Below are 17,825 nucleotides of genomic sequence, written 5' to 3'. Positions count from 1 at the left end.
CTGTCATTCTGTTTTTATTAACACTGCAATCCCCCAAACTAATTCAGTTACGCATATACAAAAGGAAGACTAATTACATGCAGAACAACCATTAAGCAAGGCCCCTGGGGCTGGCACTGTAAGGGGATGTCTTTTTCCATTTATAGTGACCACTCAATGCTTAATATATTGCCTGGATCCTATAAATAATGAAGATGGACTTCCCACCACAGACCTCATCTGGGTCACATCATTAAACATGCTCTATGAGCATTGAAGAGGGGAGAAATAATTAAAATCTGTGAGACAATCTCCACTAAACTCAATGTTTATTACCAATTCTCAAGATATTAACAGCATCCAACTCAAGCATACACTGAAGCTGCAGTAGCACAGATACTGCAGATGGGAGAGGAAATTTAAGGAATCTATACCATCAGAGCAGATCCTAAAATTATCTCAGGAAGCAGAGGAGTCACTACAGTTGGCTTCACACCAATGTTGGCTCATGGACACATGGAAAATTCTGCTATGAATCTCCTCTGTTTAAAGTTCACTTTACACTAACCATAACTTAATAAAGGTAATCAAAAAGGCTATGGGTCTCAGTCTGTCCTCCTCCAGTTAAGTGACAAAGTGCTTTTAAAAGGTACAAGTTCGAAACAAAGCCTACAAAATTTTCCATGTTATCTCTTCCTCTGTTTTTATTTTAGATTGAGATGAGAGAAAAATACAAGAGCAATTGAAAGAACCCTAACCGTGGGTCTGGTCTGTCCTTTGTTAAGCCCATTATCAAAGAAATATTTTTTTATTGAAGAAGATTAATGCTTATGGCAACTACTCTGCAGTACGAACCCTTATGAAATCTGACTTACACCTCCAAATGATCCAGAAGAAAGAAGCATGGCTAATGCAAACAAGATTTTTTATTATCTGTAATTTGCTTATTTTTGTAGCTCCTCAGTAGGTCTTTCAGATCAAAACCCATCAAAATACATTTTATTCCCCCTTGAGTAACTATTATCTGTAATATATGCTTAATTCTCTTCCTCTGTCTAATAAAGATAAGACAGATTAATCTTTTTTTTATGTGTAAAATTTTGAAACAAGTGACAGACCCACAGAGACTGTTTTGATGTCACTATTCAGCTTCCCCCAGAATAGATTGGCCTCAACTACAGAACAATTTAAACTAAACAGTGTTCATAAATGGGGTTCCTATTAACAATTAAAGAAATGCAGCACATTTCAATTAAAAAAAGCTTCGAAGCCCGCGTGCAGATTTAAATCTAGCACAATAAATAGATGCCACAGATCTCAACATTGTGAGTGCTGGTTTTTTGTTTCTTTACTGAGTTCCTATTTGCAGTCCTTGGAGATGTTCAATATTCAACTGGAGAAGACCCTGAGCACCCTATCTTGTTGGACCTGTTGTGAGTGAGAGATACCACCATGTGGGCTCCAGAGACCCCTTCCAATGTAAGCCGTTCTGATTCCGTCATTTCTGCAGCCCTGCATGACTGTAACATATTACTGCTTGGGCTAGTGCAAACCCAACAGCAAGTAAAAAATCAGGCCTGTAGTGTGGAAGTTTGAAAGGTGCATCATTCATTCAAGTTACTGAAATCCTCCCAACTCACTGTAAAGTGTCTTTACTCCTTTATATAGGCAAAGTCCTCTGGCCTTCCTAGACATGTAAAAATGGCCTATTAAGGATGTCAAATTGCAATGGTCAGACATGACTGCAACTTGCTGTTCCATTTCTTCTGAAGCTGAATTTCCGAATGTTTCCTCCCAAGACAGACAGACTTGGAGTGTGTGAGGTTTACTTTAATAGCAAATATTCCTGGAGAAGCAGCAGTCAATCATGTCCCAAAACCAAGATTTTGAGACACCTGAATAAACATTTGCATTTGTGGTTTCAAAGACCCATTAAAAATAAAAAAACTCAATGTCCATTTCTGCTTCTCAGCTCTTAAGACTTTTGGGAAAATTGTTTGCAGAACTGAATGGAAACATCCCCTTACCATTGCGGCTATTATAAGACCAAGCAAACTCTGCTGAGCTTCTGTAGTTTCCAGCTATACAATATAGAAAGGGAAAGTCATGCTAGACCTATTTATTTCATTTTATTCAATTTCCTAGAAGCGTTAGTATTTTGGCATTGTTAGGAGGAAAGGTTTTTGGCTGTGTATGTCTCCATGGTAACAAATGTAACAAAATAACTATAGCTAATGAATACAGAATAATTGACTGACTGGAAAATCACCTGCTTGTTGAATCCGTACCTGGATTAGAACTTCACAACATTATATTAGTATGGTAAAAGAGGCACAATCTTCAGACAAACCTGTAGGAGTCTCTGAAACTCATTGTGTCATGTCCAGAGTCTTCCTGGTCCTCCTCAGAAACTTTGAAACAGACCTTCTTGATTCCACCATGCTCAGCTTTGTCAGGATCGCTCTCTTCTGTTCCCAGGGAAGGTGGAGATGTCTCCTCAGTAGATGGTGGCTCACAGGCACCACCTTCTGTAGGTTCTGTTATGGTGGACAGAAGTCTGCAAAAGTAAAACATAGAGTTCTCAGGGACTGGTGGGTATTCTTACAAATGAAATATAATGACTAAGGCTGAAATTCAGCTGTGTGAAATCAAAAGCAACCTTGCCAGCATTTTACATAGACTACAGCTATGTCAAACTGCGAGCTCCGAAAGGGGTTTACTGAAATCCACGAATCTCAGTTCACAAAAAGTCCTGTTTCCATAGGTTCCCTACCTCCATAAGGTACAGCTTAGTCACCGTAACCATAGTGGCCTGAAAGGGCTCTGTTTTTAATTCGCCGAAGTCCTCACTTTCTGCATCCAAGGCGCTGGGTTTCTCCTCTGGGGCAATGCCTCAGCTCATTGGCTCCACCCAGCAGCTCCCACCCTTTCTTCAATATGTCTGAACCAAGGCACCTCATGCTTTCCGGTCAGTTGAAGTTTTGGTGCACAATGGCCTGTTCTTTTTTGATAGTGGGATTCCTGGAAGTGGCTGTGAGCAGCTTAGGGCGGCTTATGGCCTTCTCCCACACAGACCACGCCTGCAGCCCCTGCTACTGAAACCCTGCCAGTTATGCACAATAGACGCGCTACTCAAATCCTTCATTACTACTACTAGCAGACGCATTATAACAAAGAAGAAAAGAGAAAGACAAAAAGAGGAGAAGAAAACATAGGTGCAATAGAGAAAGCTGCCTGAAATCACAAGTTTTGCCTAGTCTGCCTTATGACAGACAAAATCTCAAGGGTATGGACTCTGTGTGTATGAAATTCCAGAACTGCTGTTGGCACCAAATAGTTTCTTATATTGGAATATATAGTAAGTGAAACAGTGGCTGTTGAATTCAGGTAGACTTTTAGGAGCAAAGGACAATAATATATACATTGGTGGGTCCACACAGGAGCAGGTTTGACACAACCAGCAAGAAGCTGTAATGAGTAAGCGAGTATAAGAGTATGACAGCTGGGGCCGACAGGCACAATGTGCATTCTGAGGTTAATGCCTCCATTTTATCAGAATCGCAGAATTGCTCTGCAGCGCACCCTGGATTCTTTACTCACTTATTTATCTGAATGACGTATTGCTTCATTTCCTTCACTGCAATGTCAAGTTTGTTAAAAAGGTGCAAGTATGAGTCCTGTATCTCCCGATCTTCCTGTTTCAGCAGAAAACTGAGTCCCCTTTCTTCCTGAATTGTTCCTCCATTCTGCTGTCCAAAGCTGCTGTCAAGATCTCCATCTTCGGGGGGCAGACACCGCCAGGATGGTGCAGCCATAGTGGTGATGCAATGTTGAGTATAGGAGACTGGATTTAAAGTACCTACTAAAAATTGAAGGGTCTAGTTAGTACGGCTCTAATGACTTTCACCACTGCATCCCGATAATTACAGTTTAGAATAGGTGGAATTTTAACAGGAGAAAAATAAAATTTCACAGAATTATTTTATATAATTACATTCTATGACAAAAACATTCTTTAAAAAAAAAAAAAAAAAAACAAACAAAAAACCGAAGGTTTTTTTCCTGGCATGCCATCTAGATATTTTGAATTTACTGCAGTCCAGAAACAGGTCAATTTATGGAAGTAAAGAGAGTGAGTGTCCACATATATACTCATATAGACAACGTGGACAGTATCTAAAAGCAATTATTGAAATGTTCTCAGGAGCTGGTCTGTGTTATTATTGCATCTTTACAAACATTTACACACACACACACTTACACAGAGACATGTTTTGGTATGGTACTTTCCTAACCATCTTATCTTGCATTAAAAATACTAGGGAATTCTAATATCTTCAAGCGAGCAGGGCTTCTTTATTGACCTCATTTTGAATAGTCAATGTCATTCTTCAGAAGACTGGTTAGTCTGCACTTCCCTGGGTCTCTTCCAAACATTCCTGCACTCTGACTTTCACAAGACAATGAATCAGAAGCGTATCAGGTGAGATCATGATGAAGAAATGTTGGAACTCAAATAATCAGGTTGTAGGACAAATGCTATATAGCAACTATTTATCAGAAAATAGATCCCCTTGGCAGAGTAGAGACCTCCAGCTTCAATGCATGGAATTTTTCTAGTAATGACAAAAGAGAACAGCACTACAGCCTGACTGACTCGTGTTTTTCCCACAAATGCAGCCTCTCTTCACAGCACTAGCACTACTATTAGCCCCATTCACTATTTTTGAATCAGTAAGTCAGCTCGATGAAGTGCAAACAATACTTCAGGAGACTTAATTATCATGAGATGACCACACTGCTTTGCTGGTAAAATCATTTGGCCTGACACCTCTCTATGCTTAAAGGCATTACTATTAACACAAGGAGGCTGTCATTTTACTGTAAGATTTTAAGGAGGAAAAAAGGCTACCGGGAAGACTGTGTTTCTTTGGAAGTTATTTTGACCTTGATGAACAGTGGAAAGACACAACATTTTACGCAGATGAAATCAGTATGATTTGAAAGTTAATTATCACCTTGTTCTGGATCAAGACCAATAATAGAGGGCTTCCGTCCAATGCGAATGCTGAACGACCTCCCTGCTGAGGTAGTGTTTTTGGGGTATGATACCTCCATGAGGTTAACGTGGCAGTTGGTGGGGCAGAAATCCATGCTGTTGAGGGAATGTGGCTCCATGATGGCTTGTTTGAAGGCTGGGCTCACCTTTGTTTTCAATTCATCTGCAAACTGGGAGAAATAAAGCAAGCATGTGCTACTTCACTTGCAAAAAATGGTCATGCAATACAGGCAATCCTTTTCTCTTCCTGCCTCCTATTCCAGAATAGTATGATTTCTGCTGCAGATGGAATAACATATTAAGAAAATAAAAACCTCATAAAATAACAAATGAAAGCAGTTATCTGTACCTTCTAGGACTCTCTTTTCAAACAGCTCAGGTAACTGAGCAAAAAAGCACATGTAGTTTGTTTACACTACGATACACTGTACTTATGTTCATGTTAAATCGGACACTGATCATTCTGTTGTCATCTTTATTCACTGATACGGTGGAAGTGAACCTGCAATAATATGTTATTAGACACAGCTCTGACAAGCTGAAAGGAGTGATTTGCAGATATGGTCCTTTTTCCTCAAAACTTGCAATTTCAGTAACTTGCAGCACTGTTTTCTAGGACACCTACCTCTAAGCAGTTCAGATTCATTAATAAAGAATACTAAGACCCATTATCACAGCAAAGTATTGTCTTGAGACTTCACCAATAACTACTAGTGTTGTACCTCTTGGTAGTTTGTGAGCCTTCTGCTAATGCTTTCCAGCTTAGTGTCACAGATTTGCCGGAATTCATACTGGGGCATGGTGGCCACAGCACTGCTTAGGGATATAAGTCTTTTGCAATTCCTTACGAAGTGATTGTCCTCTGCAGCAAAGGCCTCTAAAATCTAAACAAAAAGACAGGATGTCAATGGTATGAGACTTGACAGTGAGGGAAAATACAGCTTTCTTCCACTGAATAAGTGGTAATGCCCTCATGCTGTCATGGTTGAATAAAGCTGCCTTCAGAACAAGTTGCCTGAGAACCACTATCATGTCTAATCCTCAGAGTCATAAAACATTATTCAAAAATTTTCAGAATAACTGAAATGGATCAAAATATCCACCGTGCGCTGTCAAAGTTACCTGCTCTGGCATACTTTCATGGGACATAACAATAATGTTACTGGGATGTGACAGAAACATTTACCATTATCTCTTTATTGTCATAGATGACCAAAATACTAAGTGCACTGCTGCTTCCTTTAGTGACCCATCCAGCCTATCAGATGGGAAAAAGCTGCTTGATTTTCTTCCAAGGTGAAGTAAATTCTTGCCTGAAAAGATTAGTCTTGAGTATCAGCAAAGAGTATGTTACCAGACAGATAAGAGCAAGAATTCCACGGCTGAGGGCCCCCCTCCCTCTGCCTCAACAGCTGAAATCCTGGAAGCATTTGCTGAGTTGCTCATACCAAACAAGCTACTATAGCTTGGTGCATTCTGATGAAGAAAACTCCAGGCAGGGTTGAGAAGACCATGAGCTGCCTCATGTGAAAAGCCAAACCAAGCCACCAGAGAAATGCCTATGTCACTGGCTTCCCTGTTCCGTTTAGGAATGAAGCTGGCTGTGTATGTTTTCCAGTACCTTTGCAGTGAGATTGAAGCAACCTTTTGGTTCCACAATTTTCTCCAAGACAAAGGATTTGATTCCTGCGCTGCTTACATATTCATACACCACCCCATGCTCCAGGTGGGTGTTATCGACAGTCAGGCTAATGAGAGGTGTTTCTTCACTAATGACCAGGGGAGAGCTGATGTTCTGTGGTGTCTGGGCTGGAACCAAAATAAGTTATTAGAGTCATGCATAGGGAATAGAAACCTGTTGAGAGGTATTATTAAACGCAAAGACACAAAGACACAACTTTTGGCTCAAGGAGTCTCTGAACCACGTACTGCTAGAGGTTGGGAAAATATTCTGAGGACGACGTTTGCTGTTGGCCACTACCAGAGGCAGTGGTAGTGGTTTAGACAATCCACATGCTCCAATGCACATTCTGCTGTTCTTTCCTGTGTGCATGCACACATCCACGCACAGGACGCTACTTTTAGTTCTGTTCAGCATTCAGACACACAGAGCCCAGCAGAAGCTTTCTAACGGGAAGTGAAGTATGTTAATCTCAGAGTCTCGCTGTTTGTAGTGACCCTCTGGAAGACTGCCACTTTTCTGTCCAATTTTGGGAAATGCTCCAGATGCATTTTCTGTGCAGCTGTAAGACTGACATGGCAGGGCAGGGGTGGGGTGAGGAGATAACATTTTTTACGCACAGCAATGCTACTGTCCCCAGAGAACAGATTTAAGTTATAGTGAGATTGAGATTTGCCAGAGAATTGCTCACATGCCTCTACCAGGGCACAGCTCCAGCTGTTCCACCATGGAGCTGCACTGTTGGACCATTAGATAACCAGGCTCATCAAACCTTAGATGAGATCCACACAGATGTGGATCTGCTCCTGGAGAAGTTACCAATGGCATTCAGAGAGTCCAGACTCAGTCCTTTGGACTGAATCTGGCTTCAGTATTCTCCCCTAACATCTGCTTTTCCAAATAAACTCAACATGAAGACAAAGCAGTGTTTTTTGAGTTACACTTTTCTAAGCTGGAGGAAATACACCTACCTTTTACTGACACAGTGGTAACATGCTCTGAAAACTTGCTCCAGATCACAGTAATTTAAAATCTTAATCTTAAATCACAGAAAACACAGATTATTCTAGGTGGAAGTACTTGCAGAGCTTCCCTCTCCAGCTGCTACTGCCCATAAATTCCTGGTTTGCAGGGGCAACCAAATGATTTTAAAAATGCTGAGCCTTTTCATTCCAGAAACTGGCTCTCTTATAAAGATCAGAGTCTCAAGGGTATGATTTCTGTATGTATCTCAATTTTTTCTTCTCCTGAATAAACTGCAGCATAAGACCACTTCCTCTGGCAGACCTCACTCTATTACAAAGCTTTACTAAGACAAGAGATATTCTACAATAATAATTACACTTTATATTTCTACTGGAGTTTTCCTTCCTGAAGCTCCTGAATCTTCCCTAGGTTTCCCTCCCCCATGAGAATCTTTACCGGATTCCTGTTGGCTATTTTGAAGCGGATCCAATTCTGCACCTCCTTCCAGTGAAGAGTCTTCTTTGCTGGAGCCAGGATGGCTGCCATTCAGATATGCAGTGGATGCTGCTTGCTGAACTCTGTCCTCCTCAGCATCTTCATGTGTTCTGTACACCCACTGGTACAACCCCTTTCAAGAGATATTGGCTTCAGCTATGACCTCAGTAAAAATGCCCGATCTCTGTATGTTTGGATTACAAAGGTGAATCTAGCTATCAATTTTGTATCTTCTAAGTCAGTTGAAGTATTAACATTCCCCCAGCCTTCCTCTGAACTTCAGAGAATATAAAATCTAGATGAATATCTGTGAGAACTAATTTTAGCAACAGTTAATAATATTTAGTACTGTTCACAGTGTATGAATTGGAATACATATTAGACGTTTTGCAACTATAGGCAACTGCAATCAGCTCCCTCAGTTATACTAGGAACTTGGTATGGGAGTAAGTCAGTCAAGAGAGTCATGCATAATTTGTTTTTCTGAATATTTAGTGAGCATAAAAGCAGAGAAGAAGGGGAGGAATTAATGTACTTCCTTTGAGGTTTTATATTCATACCAGTGCTTCCTGTTGTCTGGTCCTGTAGGCTGTAAAGTGCTCCAGAACTTCCATATAATTTCCATGTGCTGCATTATTCCCATTAACTTTCAAAATACACTGCCCTGGATGAAGGCCTACAGCTGCAGCCTCAGAACCTGGAAAATAACAGGAGAGGAGTTAGACAGTAAAGCCATACAACTGTGGAAGAGAACACTGGATAGTTTGCAAAGGGTTTCTAGTTAAGAAGAAAAGCTAGTTGAATGCTGTCATGCTTTTGCTTCTAAGTACTTATTCTGAGAGCTTGTACAAGGAAAAGATCACGCATCTATCCTTCATATTTTCAGTAGTGCTGGCAAAAACAGAGACCTCCTAAACCTAAAGGCATTCATGTTCGAAATTGAAATTCCTGTGGGAAATCATTTGGGATTCTTTCATAGCTCTTCTAGCCTTATGATTACATTAGCTGAGGTCTTGCTTAAATGTAAACAGTTATATTTCTGTTTCAGCTTGTTGCACTTGAAAGATACAGAACACTTGCATGTTATGCAATTTGCCATGGTCTAAGAAGAATGCTATGATGTACCTATAACTAGAGTAAGTCTACAGCGCAATAGCTGACTTCAGTGGATTTATTCCAGATTCATGTGAACAAGACTCAGGCTAAATCCAGCTCCCTGAAATCTACAGTTAAGGTGATTAACTTTTTTAGGGCACCATCATTTAACATTTATACAGTTTTATTCCAAATGCAATTTGTCTTTTGCTAGCAAAATCCTGAAAAAGGAGTATCTTTCTAGTTGGTAATTCCAATTTGCACTCTTCAGACTGTTAAAAAGTGGTTATAGGTGCTGTTATGAAAGAGTGTAACAAATACGTCTCCCTGAGAACATTGTTTGTTGCATTTGGGTGCTGCCTGTTGTCTGTATACTAACTGCACATATTTGGTTATATGTATTTGTTCTGAAGGAAGGAAGTGGTCCATGTCTGAAAGGTCACATTCTCTGCGTCTGCTGAAAATAAAGGTTAGAGCTGTGATCTACTTGCAGCTCAGTTCACATTTCAGTTACGGAAGCAGTAAATATACCTGTCAAACTGTGTTTTCTGCTTTTAAAAAGACCGAGGGAAGCAGTTGACCTCTACCAGTAACTTATAGCAGTATAAGCCAATGTAAAGGGAGAAGTAGTCTCCAGGTCTTATATCATACTTTGTGATGTCCATTAAGAAACATCATCTGCCTACCAAGCTGCTGATCCCACAGCACGTTCAGAACTGCAGTGATCCAAAGCGTGGCTGAGCACAGGCAAAAATATTGAGGAAGCAACAGAGAGCATTACACCTCAAATTTTTCTCAGCCACCTCCGTTTCACACTTCTACTCCTTGCAGCTGTAAAGCTGTATCTTAGTAGTCTTAGAAGAAACCGGGATAGGATCACTATGCAAGTGCATTTCTAGCTCGCAAGAGCTCAAGTGACAATGCGTTCTCAAGAGTCTTTCCACAGTACAGTAGATTGCAGGACCACCGAGTTTCTTCTGCTGTAGAATTAAGTTATTCCTTGTTTAGTGTTGATGTGATTAGTGACCCAATGCTCAGTTCATAATGATGATACCATTTTCTTAGACTGTATTTAGATTACAAGTAGTCTGAGGCAGGAACTATCTCATTGTTCTAAGGTTTTATATATGAGTGCAATCCTTCTCTATGACAGAGGTTCCTAGTCATTGGACATAATAGTCCAATGTCATAGACAACTTGGAGGTAGACAACATAAATTGTCAGAACTTGTTTAGAACAAGTTTGACAATGAAACCTGGATCTTTTTTTATTGAGGTATATATATATATACACACACACTCTATATACACACATATATCTACTTAGCTGTACTCCGAGCTTAACTATACTGCAGCCTTTCTACTTACCTCTTCCCACTGCATGAACGTATGGTGGTGCTGCTCCCCGTATCTGAAAGCAAAGTGCTTCAGGACAATCTGGGATTTTAATAATCCTGCAGGTAAATCAAGGGGAAGAGAAAGCAGCATTTTAAACCAGGCTGCTAGAGCTCTGGCCAGTTCTAACAGCGTCTTTCCCTGGCATTCACAACCATGTTTTGGATTAAAGAAGGCACCCACATAGTTTACAAACAAATAACAAATAAATAGACCTGAAGAAATCATCCGTTCCATCTTCATTCTCCAAGGCAGATGGGTGATTCTCTTTGTTAATTAAAATTTGGCACTTCCAAATTTATGACATCTTTAAATGAATAACAGAACAGAAGCTTTCTATGCTATTTATATTCACTTCCATTTCTAGGCAAACTTCAGTGCAGCTGTGCTGACTTATACCAGCTGAGGATCTTTTCCACTAAAAAAAAAAATAGACTGGACCAGACATCCTGGACTAGAATTCAGCATCAAGTGCTCATTGAGACGTTCAATTCTATGGCAAATTCTGGGATTACAGAATCTAATAATTCCCAAGACATTAACAGGGCCAATCCTCATTATAAGATACAATAATAGACTAAAAAACTATAAGGGCTAATATTGTTAGAGTCATCCAAAAATAAACCAAGCTTTAATCGGGTGGAAATTGCTTTCCCTTGCACGTGTATTAGAGTGTGAGAAGCTTCACACCTGAGACAGAATGACAATCCTCGTGATTCAGTTCTGTTTATGCAAAAGGAAGCCAAAAGTTAACTGCAGTATAAAGAGAATACATCGTAACCTGTTCTAGAAGCACAAAGTTCATCAAAAAACAACCTGTGACTCTTATCTTTCATTTATGTCATTCATTTTCTATTGAACAGCTTCTGAATAGCAACGTGTCTACACAGTTTTCACTACAAACTGTAGAAGAAATATTTCGTAATTGACATTTGCAGATAATCTTCTCTGTCTGCCCATTTTGGCACTTACTCTTTTGATTTGGTAGCTACCAGAAGCCTAAGCGGCCTTCGTGAACAGAAGGACTGGTTTAAGATGGTTTCCACTTCTGAAAATGGGCGTAGGAATACTAAGTCCTCATTGATGGAATAGATTTTTCTTCCCATCTGCAGGCCAGCCATCTGCAAATGAAACAAACACCACAGAAAGCTTTGGGTCATTGGCAGCATCTCTGAAAGTTCAGGCTCCAAAGTTCAACTGTTCTCTCCTTACAAATGTTCCTACGATTATTGTCATATGGAAGACTGTACATACAGTGTTGGTTCATCGAATCATTTGCCAGTCACCCTTAAAGTTGTCTGCATTTACAGAAAACAAAGAGATTTCACCAATATCTGTATAAATGTACCACTCCACAGCTATATCCTACTTTGCAATGGATATATCTTTGTACTTTTCTGCTACAATTCTTTTAATAGGGGACTATTAAAAAAAAAAGAGACTATAAAAAAAAGGGGGTGTGTGTTAAAAAATAGGAGACTATAATAGACTGTCTGTGATACCCAGTGAGATACAGAAGTGTGACTTCCCACAATTTACAGCCCAGGCACAGGGAGCCAAGAACATAGTTTTCAACCATTAGCCATGCAAAACCAATCTATACCTACCCACAGAAGTAAATGTAACCTGTTTTTACGTGGTGGTAAAAGCCTGTCTCTGCCCCAAGTGAAGTGCTGGCTCTTCATCAGCCTAACAAGCCACAAAATTTTAATTTTAATTCCTAGCTTTTGCAGCTAACTCTAATTATTTGGCAATGGTCGCACAGGAAGTCAGAGACAGACTGATCACAGATTCTGCCCCCTGGACAACAACCCTAAACATACCTCTCGATGATCTATACCAGTTAAAATATGACATCGCAGCACTTAGACTAGGTGTGAGGATATCAAGAAAATATAACATTCCCTTTAATGGAGTGAAAAGAAAAAAAAAACATGATTAACCCTTCCCAAGTTAGAATTACTTCCTATGGCTTCAGGGTCCAGCAGTTGGCATTTCTTCTAAATGTGACAAACCCTTTTCCTGTTCTGCCTGCAATCCATTGACAAATTTCTTGACTTGGAAAAAGGAGGTCTGGAAAAATGAATCTGGAAATGTAGGACTGGAAAACCCTGCTGACTATGTCTATACATGGCTTGGGTGTTCTTAAATGTGTTTTGTGGTCTGAAAGTCAGAGGTCAGTTTACCTACAAAAACCTACACTTTTTTTCTCAAATCAAAGCTATTATAAAGAAAAAACTACAAAGTGCTCTTCTTGATTTAATTCTCAAGCCCTGTACAATTATCAACATTCTCTTGTGTACCTGGAAATAACATTTTTCATCTTTGTTTGTAAATAATCTCTAAAATGGATAATAGGGCTAAATAGCAATAGAGATTTTAACTTAAGACAGAATTTGTGCTTTATAATTCAATGGAAATATTTCTGCTATTTGCATTTACTTATACTGATGAGTTTATTGTAAAATAATATTATATTTTACATATATAGATTTTTACAAATATAAAATAAAAAAGATTTTAAAAAATTATATAAATTTCTAAAGTCATTACATTTTCAGCCTGATTTTCCCAAAGTACTTCATGCACCTAATGTATGTGCAATTAGCTACACTCTTTGCATACGTGCAATCATTCTACCTGCAGATGACCTCTTTATATTCCTAACTTACTGCTTGTGCATACAGGACACCTCCCTGCACACATAATCATAGCAAATCCATGAATGTATGAGGTACAAACTGCATATTAAACCCTACAAACTAGCAACTTTTAAATAAAAATCTGCTACTCTACTGGGATATAACTAACCAGGCTAAGGAAGACTAGACAGCATATCCCTTTAAGAGTAAAGACCTACAGTGTCATACAGCTTCTGAATAACGGATGCTCCTTATGACAACTCAATGCGATTGTCTGGATCTGGGCCACTGTTTTTTCCCAAACACCAGCAGCTTGCTATTTGCTATTCATCTGCATGGCCACTGGCCAGCTGGCTGCTTGTTGAACACACTCTGTTCAAGCACCAGACATCTGCTCGTCAGTGGCTGTTCAGAGTAAGACAGCAACCACACCTCCCAAAAGGATAATTTTTTTCACTGTTGCTTCCTTCTGACAGAGTATCATTCATAAACCAGACCCAGGATTAAAACTTGTGGGAATAAGCCCGGCTACAATTAACCTGCAAGTCAGCTGGCTTCAAAAGAAAGATGAAGTACAAACTGAGGAGACACTGACTTTCTGAATGTCCTTCTGAAGACACGTGAACTTGGAACAGGCATGGGATGTGCCACAGTCCAACCAACCCCTGTTATATGGATTTTTGTGACCCTCTGTCTAGGTGAGCTGAGCAAGTGTTAACAGTCACAGGCAGCTGCTGCCTGAGGGGACAATTCCCACAGGTGAGAGTCCGGGGCTGAGAGCTGCTCATCATTCAGGATCAGGAGAAAAAGTGCATGAGTAGTGCCCACTACGGCACTATGTTATCTATGGGCCAAAATCGAGAAGCTGAACACACACATCAGGCAAAGAGTTCCTGAACTGCAGCTCAAGTACCTTATCAGTACCGGAATTTGATCATAGTTTGGGTTGGAAGGGACCTTTAAATGTCATCTAGTCCAAGCCCCCTGCCATGAGCAGGGACATCTTCCACTACATCAGGTTGCTCAGAGCCCCATCCAACCCAGCCTTGAATGTTTCCAGGGATGGGGCATCTACCACCTCTCTGGGCAACCTGGGCCACTGTTTCACCACCCTCATTGTAAAAAATTTCTTCCTTCTATCTAGTCTAAATCTTTTAGTTTAAAACCATTACCCCTCATTCTATCGCAACAAGCCCTGCTAAAAAGTTTGCTCCCATCTTTCCTGTAGGCCCCCTTCAAGTACTGAAAGGCTGCAATATGGTTTCCCTGGAACCTTCTCTTTTCCAGGCTGAATAACCTCAACTCTCTCAGGAGACTGAACAACCCCAAATCTCTCAGCACCTCAGAGCTGCTCCACCCCTCTGATCATTTTTGTGGCCCTCCTCTGGACCCGGATCCAACGGGTCCATGTCTTTCCTGTGCTGAGGACTCCAGAGGTGGATGCAGTACACCAGGTGGGGTCTCACAAGAGCAGAGTAGAGGGGCAGAATCACCTCCCTCGACCTGCTGGCCACACTTTTTTGATGCAGCCCAGGATACAGTTGGCTTTCTGGGCTGCAAGCACACATTGTCGGCTCATGTCCAACTTTTCATCTGCCAGTACCCCCAAGTCCTTCTCAGCAGGGCTGTTCTCAATACCTTCATCCCCCAGCCTGTATTCATGCCGGGGTGCCCTGATCGAGGTGCAGGACCCTGCGCCTGGCCTTGTAGAACCTCATGAGGTTCACACGGGCCCATTTCTCATGCCTGTCCGGGTCCCTTTGGATGGCATCCCATCCCTCAGGTGTGTCAACTGCACCGCTCAGCTTGGTGTCATCCACAAACTTGCTGAGGACGCACTTGATGCCACTGTCTATGTCACTGATGAAGATATTGAACCATACTGGTCCCAATACTGGTCCCCTGAGGAACACCACTTGTCACTGATCGCCATCTGGACATTGAGCCGTTGACCACTACCCTCTGGATGCGATCATCCAACTAACTCCTTATCCACTGAACAGTCCACCCACCAAATCCATATCTCTCCAGTCTAGAGAGAAGGATGTTGCGGGGGACTGTGTCAAAGGTCTGTTGTTGATGTTCCAACAATTCTTTTCTTAACAACTTTTAAACACAGATCGGGAACTGCTTCTGGCATAGGCAGATCTAACAGCTCACAAAACAGATTTTAAAAAATTTGAGAAGAAAAAAAGACACTATTAATAGAAAGAACAATATTTGGCAACTCTGATCTTGAATAAAAACCCCAAAGACCCTTGTTGCACATGCATGAAGTTCAATGCTGTGTGCTGTCACCACCTGTGCATGACAATTTTTTTCCAGGTATACTAGGAAAAAGAGATCACAATCCCAAACTCAAACAGATTGTGTTAACCTTGAATAAACCCATGCAAGTAATAAATTTGTTCCCACTAATTGATGAACCTGGAGTATTATTCCGGCCTAGAGTCTGACAGGCCTAATGAATGCAATGCACTGTGAAGCAAAGCTGCATGTCTTAATTTTTGTCCCTAAAGAGAGTGACAGCAGGCATAGGGTCTCTAAACAGCCTACAGCTGCTGAGCCACACAGAACTACACACTGGATATCTTTCTAATATCACAAAGCAATTAAAAAAGTCCAAGAATGTAATGAGATGCATTAATGCAGGTTTTTCCAGAATGAGTTGCCAGCCCTCTGGTTCAGAGAAATGCAGATTTAGTTCTTTTCTGGAGCAATATTTTAAGACAAGGTTGAAAAGACAGGGTCATGGTCATAGATAGTTTGTCTTGGAAGATCAAGAAAAAGATTCCTTAGAAAATTGTGTGCTTCTGTTGTCTTAAAACACAACAGATTTGCAGGATATTCCACAGGCATCCAGCCAAAGAAAGGGCAAAAGGATTATCTGTCAGGCAACGGTTTACAGCAGAGGTTTAGATTAATAAAATTTTTGGCTAATCTATGTTGATTTTGAGCATGAGGTAGAGCATAGGATTGGTTACTTTGGTGACCATAAAACAAACAAGAATCAGGAATACTGAAATAATTTAATTCTAATATTAAAATTCTTTTCAAAATTCCTTCCCATTTGACTTTCTCAACTTGCTAATTTTAGTCTGTTCATTTCAGCTGTTTGCACTGGGCGAGTCATCCAGGAGTTATCTGTTGCCTACAGCAGTGACCAACAAATGAGTGTGGACATTAAAGTACTGCCTGTGTGCTGCCACAATTTACTATGAAACCCTGGACAAGTCATTTAGTTGTCTCTTATCTTCATAGGTGCTAAAAGGCTTTTAAAAAATAGACTTTAAATCTGCCTGTGCCTTATTTCAGTAAATGGAGGATCACACTGTGTTATCCACTCAAGGGTTTTGTATGGATAAACAAATGATTGTGGAATACTCAGATCCTATGATATTTGGGCCATCTATGTGCCTCAAAAAAACAAAGCAAATACATTCTATAGAGCTCTTAAAAAATACCAGGGAGAGAAATGAGTGCATGCTTCTTAAGGAAAAAATACAAAGCTACAAGTATAGCTTTCACTCAAATAAACATGTTTCTGATTCAACATCTTTGCTATCCTGAAACAATGTTACTTTCCCTCCCTCCTCAAATTTAAGTTGCTAATGAACCTGAGGTACGCTATCATCACACAGAGATGCTGCGGTTGTCCTATCACTTATCAAATATATGCAGCAAGTCACCCAAAGATGTCAAAACACTTAGCAATTTACGGAAACAGTTTATTACCACAGGAATTGTAGAAGATACCCAATTTTCTATTAGCTGCCTTTAAAATGAAACAGACCAAAAAAGTTTTGTACTTTTCAAAGCATTGAAATATTCTTAGACATCAAAATCAAAATATTTATGAGTGTCAGGTCATACCTCTGCAGAAGACCCTCGTCGAACTGACTTCACCACGATTGCTTTGTTCTTTTCTTCCATGTCAAATCCGTAGTCATCCTCTTCCGGTAAGATCTTAAAAAGAGCACAAAGTAATGCTTCATAAATATGGAGGTAGCTGAAAAGCTGAAGGATGGAGATGTGAAATCGGACTTTTCATTGCAAGCCATGATTGACATAGACTTGTAGATCTTAAGGCTGAAAGGGACTATTAGGTCATTTGGTCTGATCTCCTACATAACATAAACCATAAAATTTAATCTAGTTATTTTTACATTGAGCCCTTATTATAGTAAAGCAGAATTTCCAGAGAGTTATGAACCATCTGATAAACTAGAATTGAGTTTAAAGGAAAAATAAAGCTATCTATAATCTAGCATGGGAAAAAAAGACTGGAGAAAAAAACTACTGAGTTACTTCCTTGATTCTGATGATTCCTGCACTATTTTAAAATACTGTCCTTTTTGTACTGAAGCCAACATCATCAGCCTATAAGTGTTGTCCTTTTACAGGAATTCACCTTAGAAAAAAATTAAAGGAATAGAATAAACCTTTCCTGCAGGAGCCATACAAACACGTTAAAATAATGCATGACATAATAGATCTGCAGGGAAAAAACCTTC

General features: G+C 40.1%; 1 protein-coding gene across 3 annotated transcripts in view; it reads right to left on the bottom strand.

Annotated features, from left to right (window-relative positions):
- PREX1 (phosphatidylinositol-3,4,5-trisphosphate dependent Rac exchange factor 1) overlaps window positions 1-17,825 on the bottom strand; it is a 163,076-nt gene that overhangs the window by 15,230 nt on the left and 130,021 nt on the right. For 2 of the 3 annotated variants that reach the window (XM_074605020.1, XM_074605022.1), the window contains exons 17-26: window positions 17,185-17,277; window positions 11,642-11,790; window positions 10,643-10,728; window positions 8,741-8,877; window positions 8,142-8,313; window positions 6,660-6,847; window positions 5,761-5,922; window positions 4,998-5,208; window positions 3,580-3,841; window positions 2,330-2,536 (exon numbers count right to left, since the gene is read on the bottom strand). In XM_074605020.1, coding sequence (XP_074461121.1) covers window positions 2,330-2,536; window positions 3,580-3,841; window positions 4,998-5,208; window positions 5,761-5,922; window positions 6,660-6,847; window positions 8,142-8,313; window positions 8,741-8,877; window positions 10,643-10,728; window positions 11,642-11,790; window positions 17,185-17,277 — 1,667 coding nt within the window. The remainder of the gene's footprint in view (window positions 1-2,329; window positions 2,537-3,579; window positions 3,842-4,997; window positions 5,209-5,760; window positions 5,923-6,659; window positions 6,848-8,141; window positions 8,314-8,740; window positions 8,878-10,642; window positions 10,729-11,641; window positions 11,791-17,184; window positions 17,278-17,825) is intronic. The other variant, XM_074605021.1, reaches the window with a different exon arrangement.

Source organism: Larus michahellis, chromosome 12 (assembly GCF_964199755.1).
Source record: "Larus michahellis chromosome 12, bLarMic1.1, whole genome shotgun sequence".
Taxonomy (NCBI): Eukaryota; Metazoa; Chordata; class Aves; order Charadriiformes; family Laridae; genus Larus; species Larus michahellis.
This window is presented reverse-complemented; position numbering and strand designations above follow the sequence as displayed.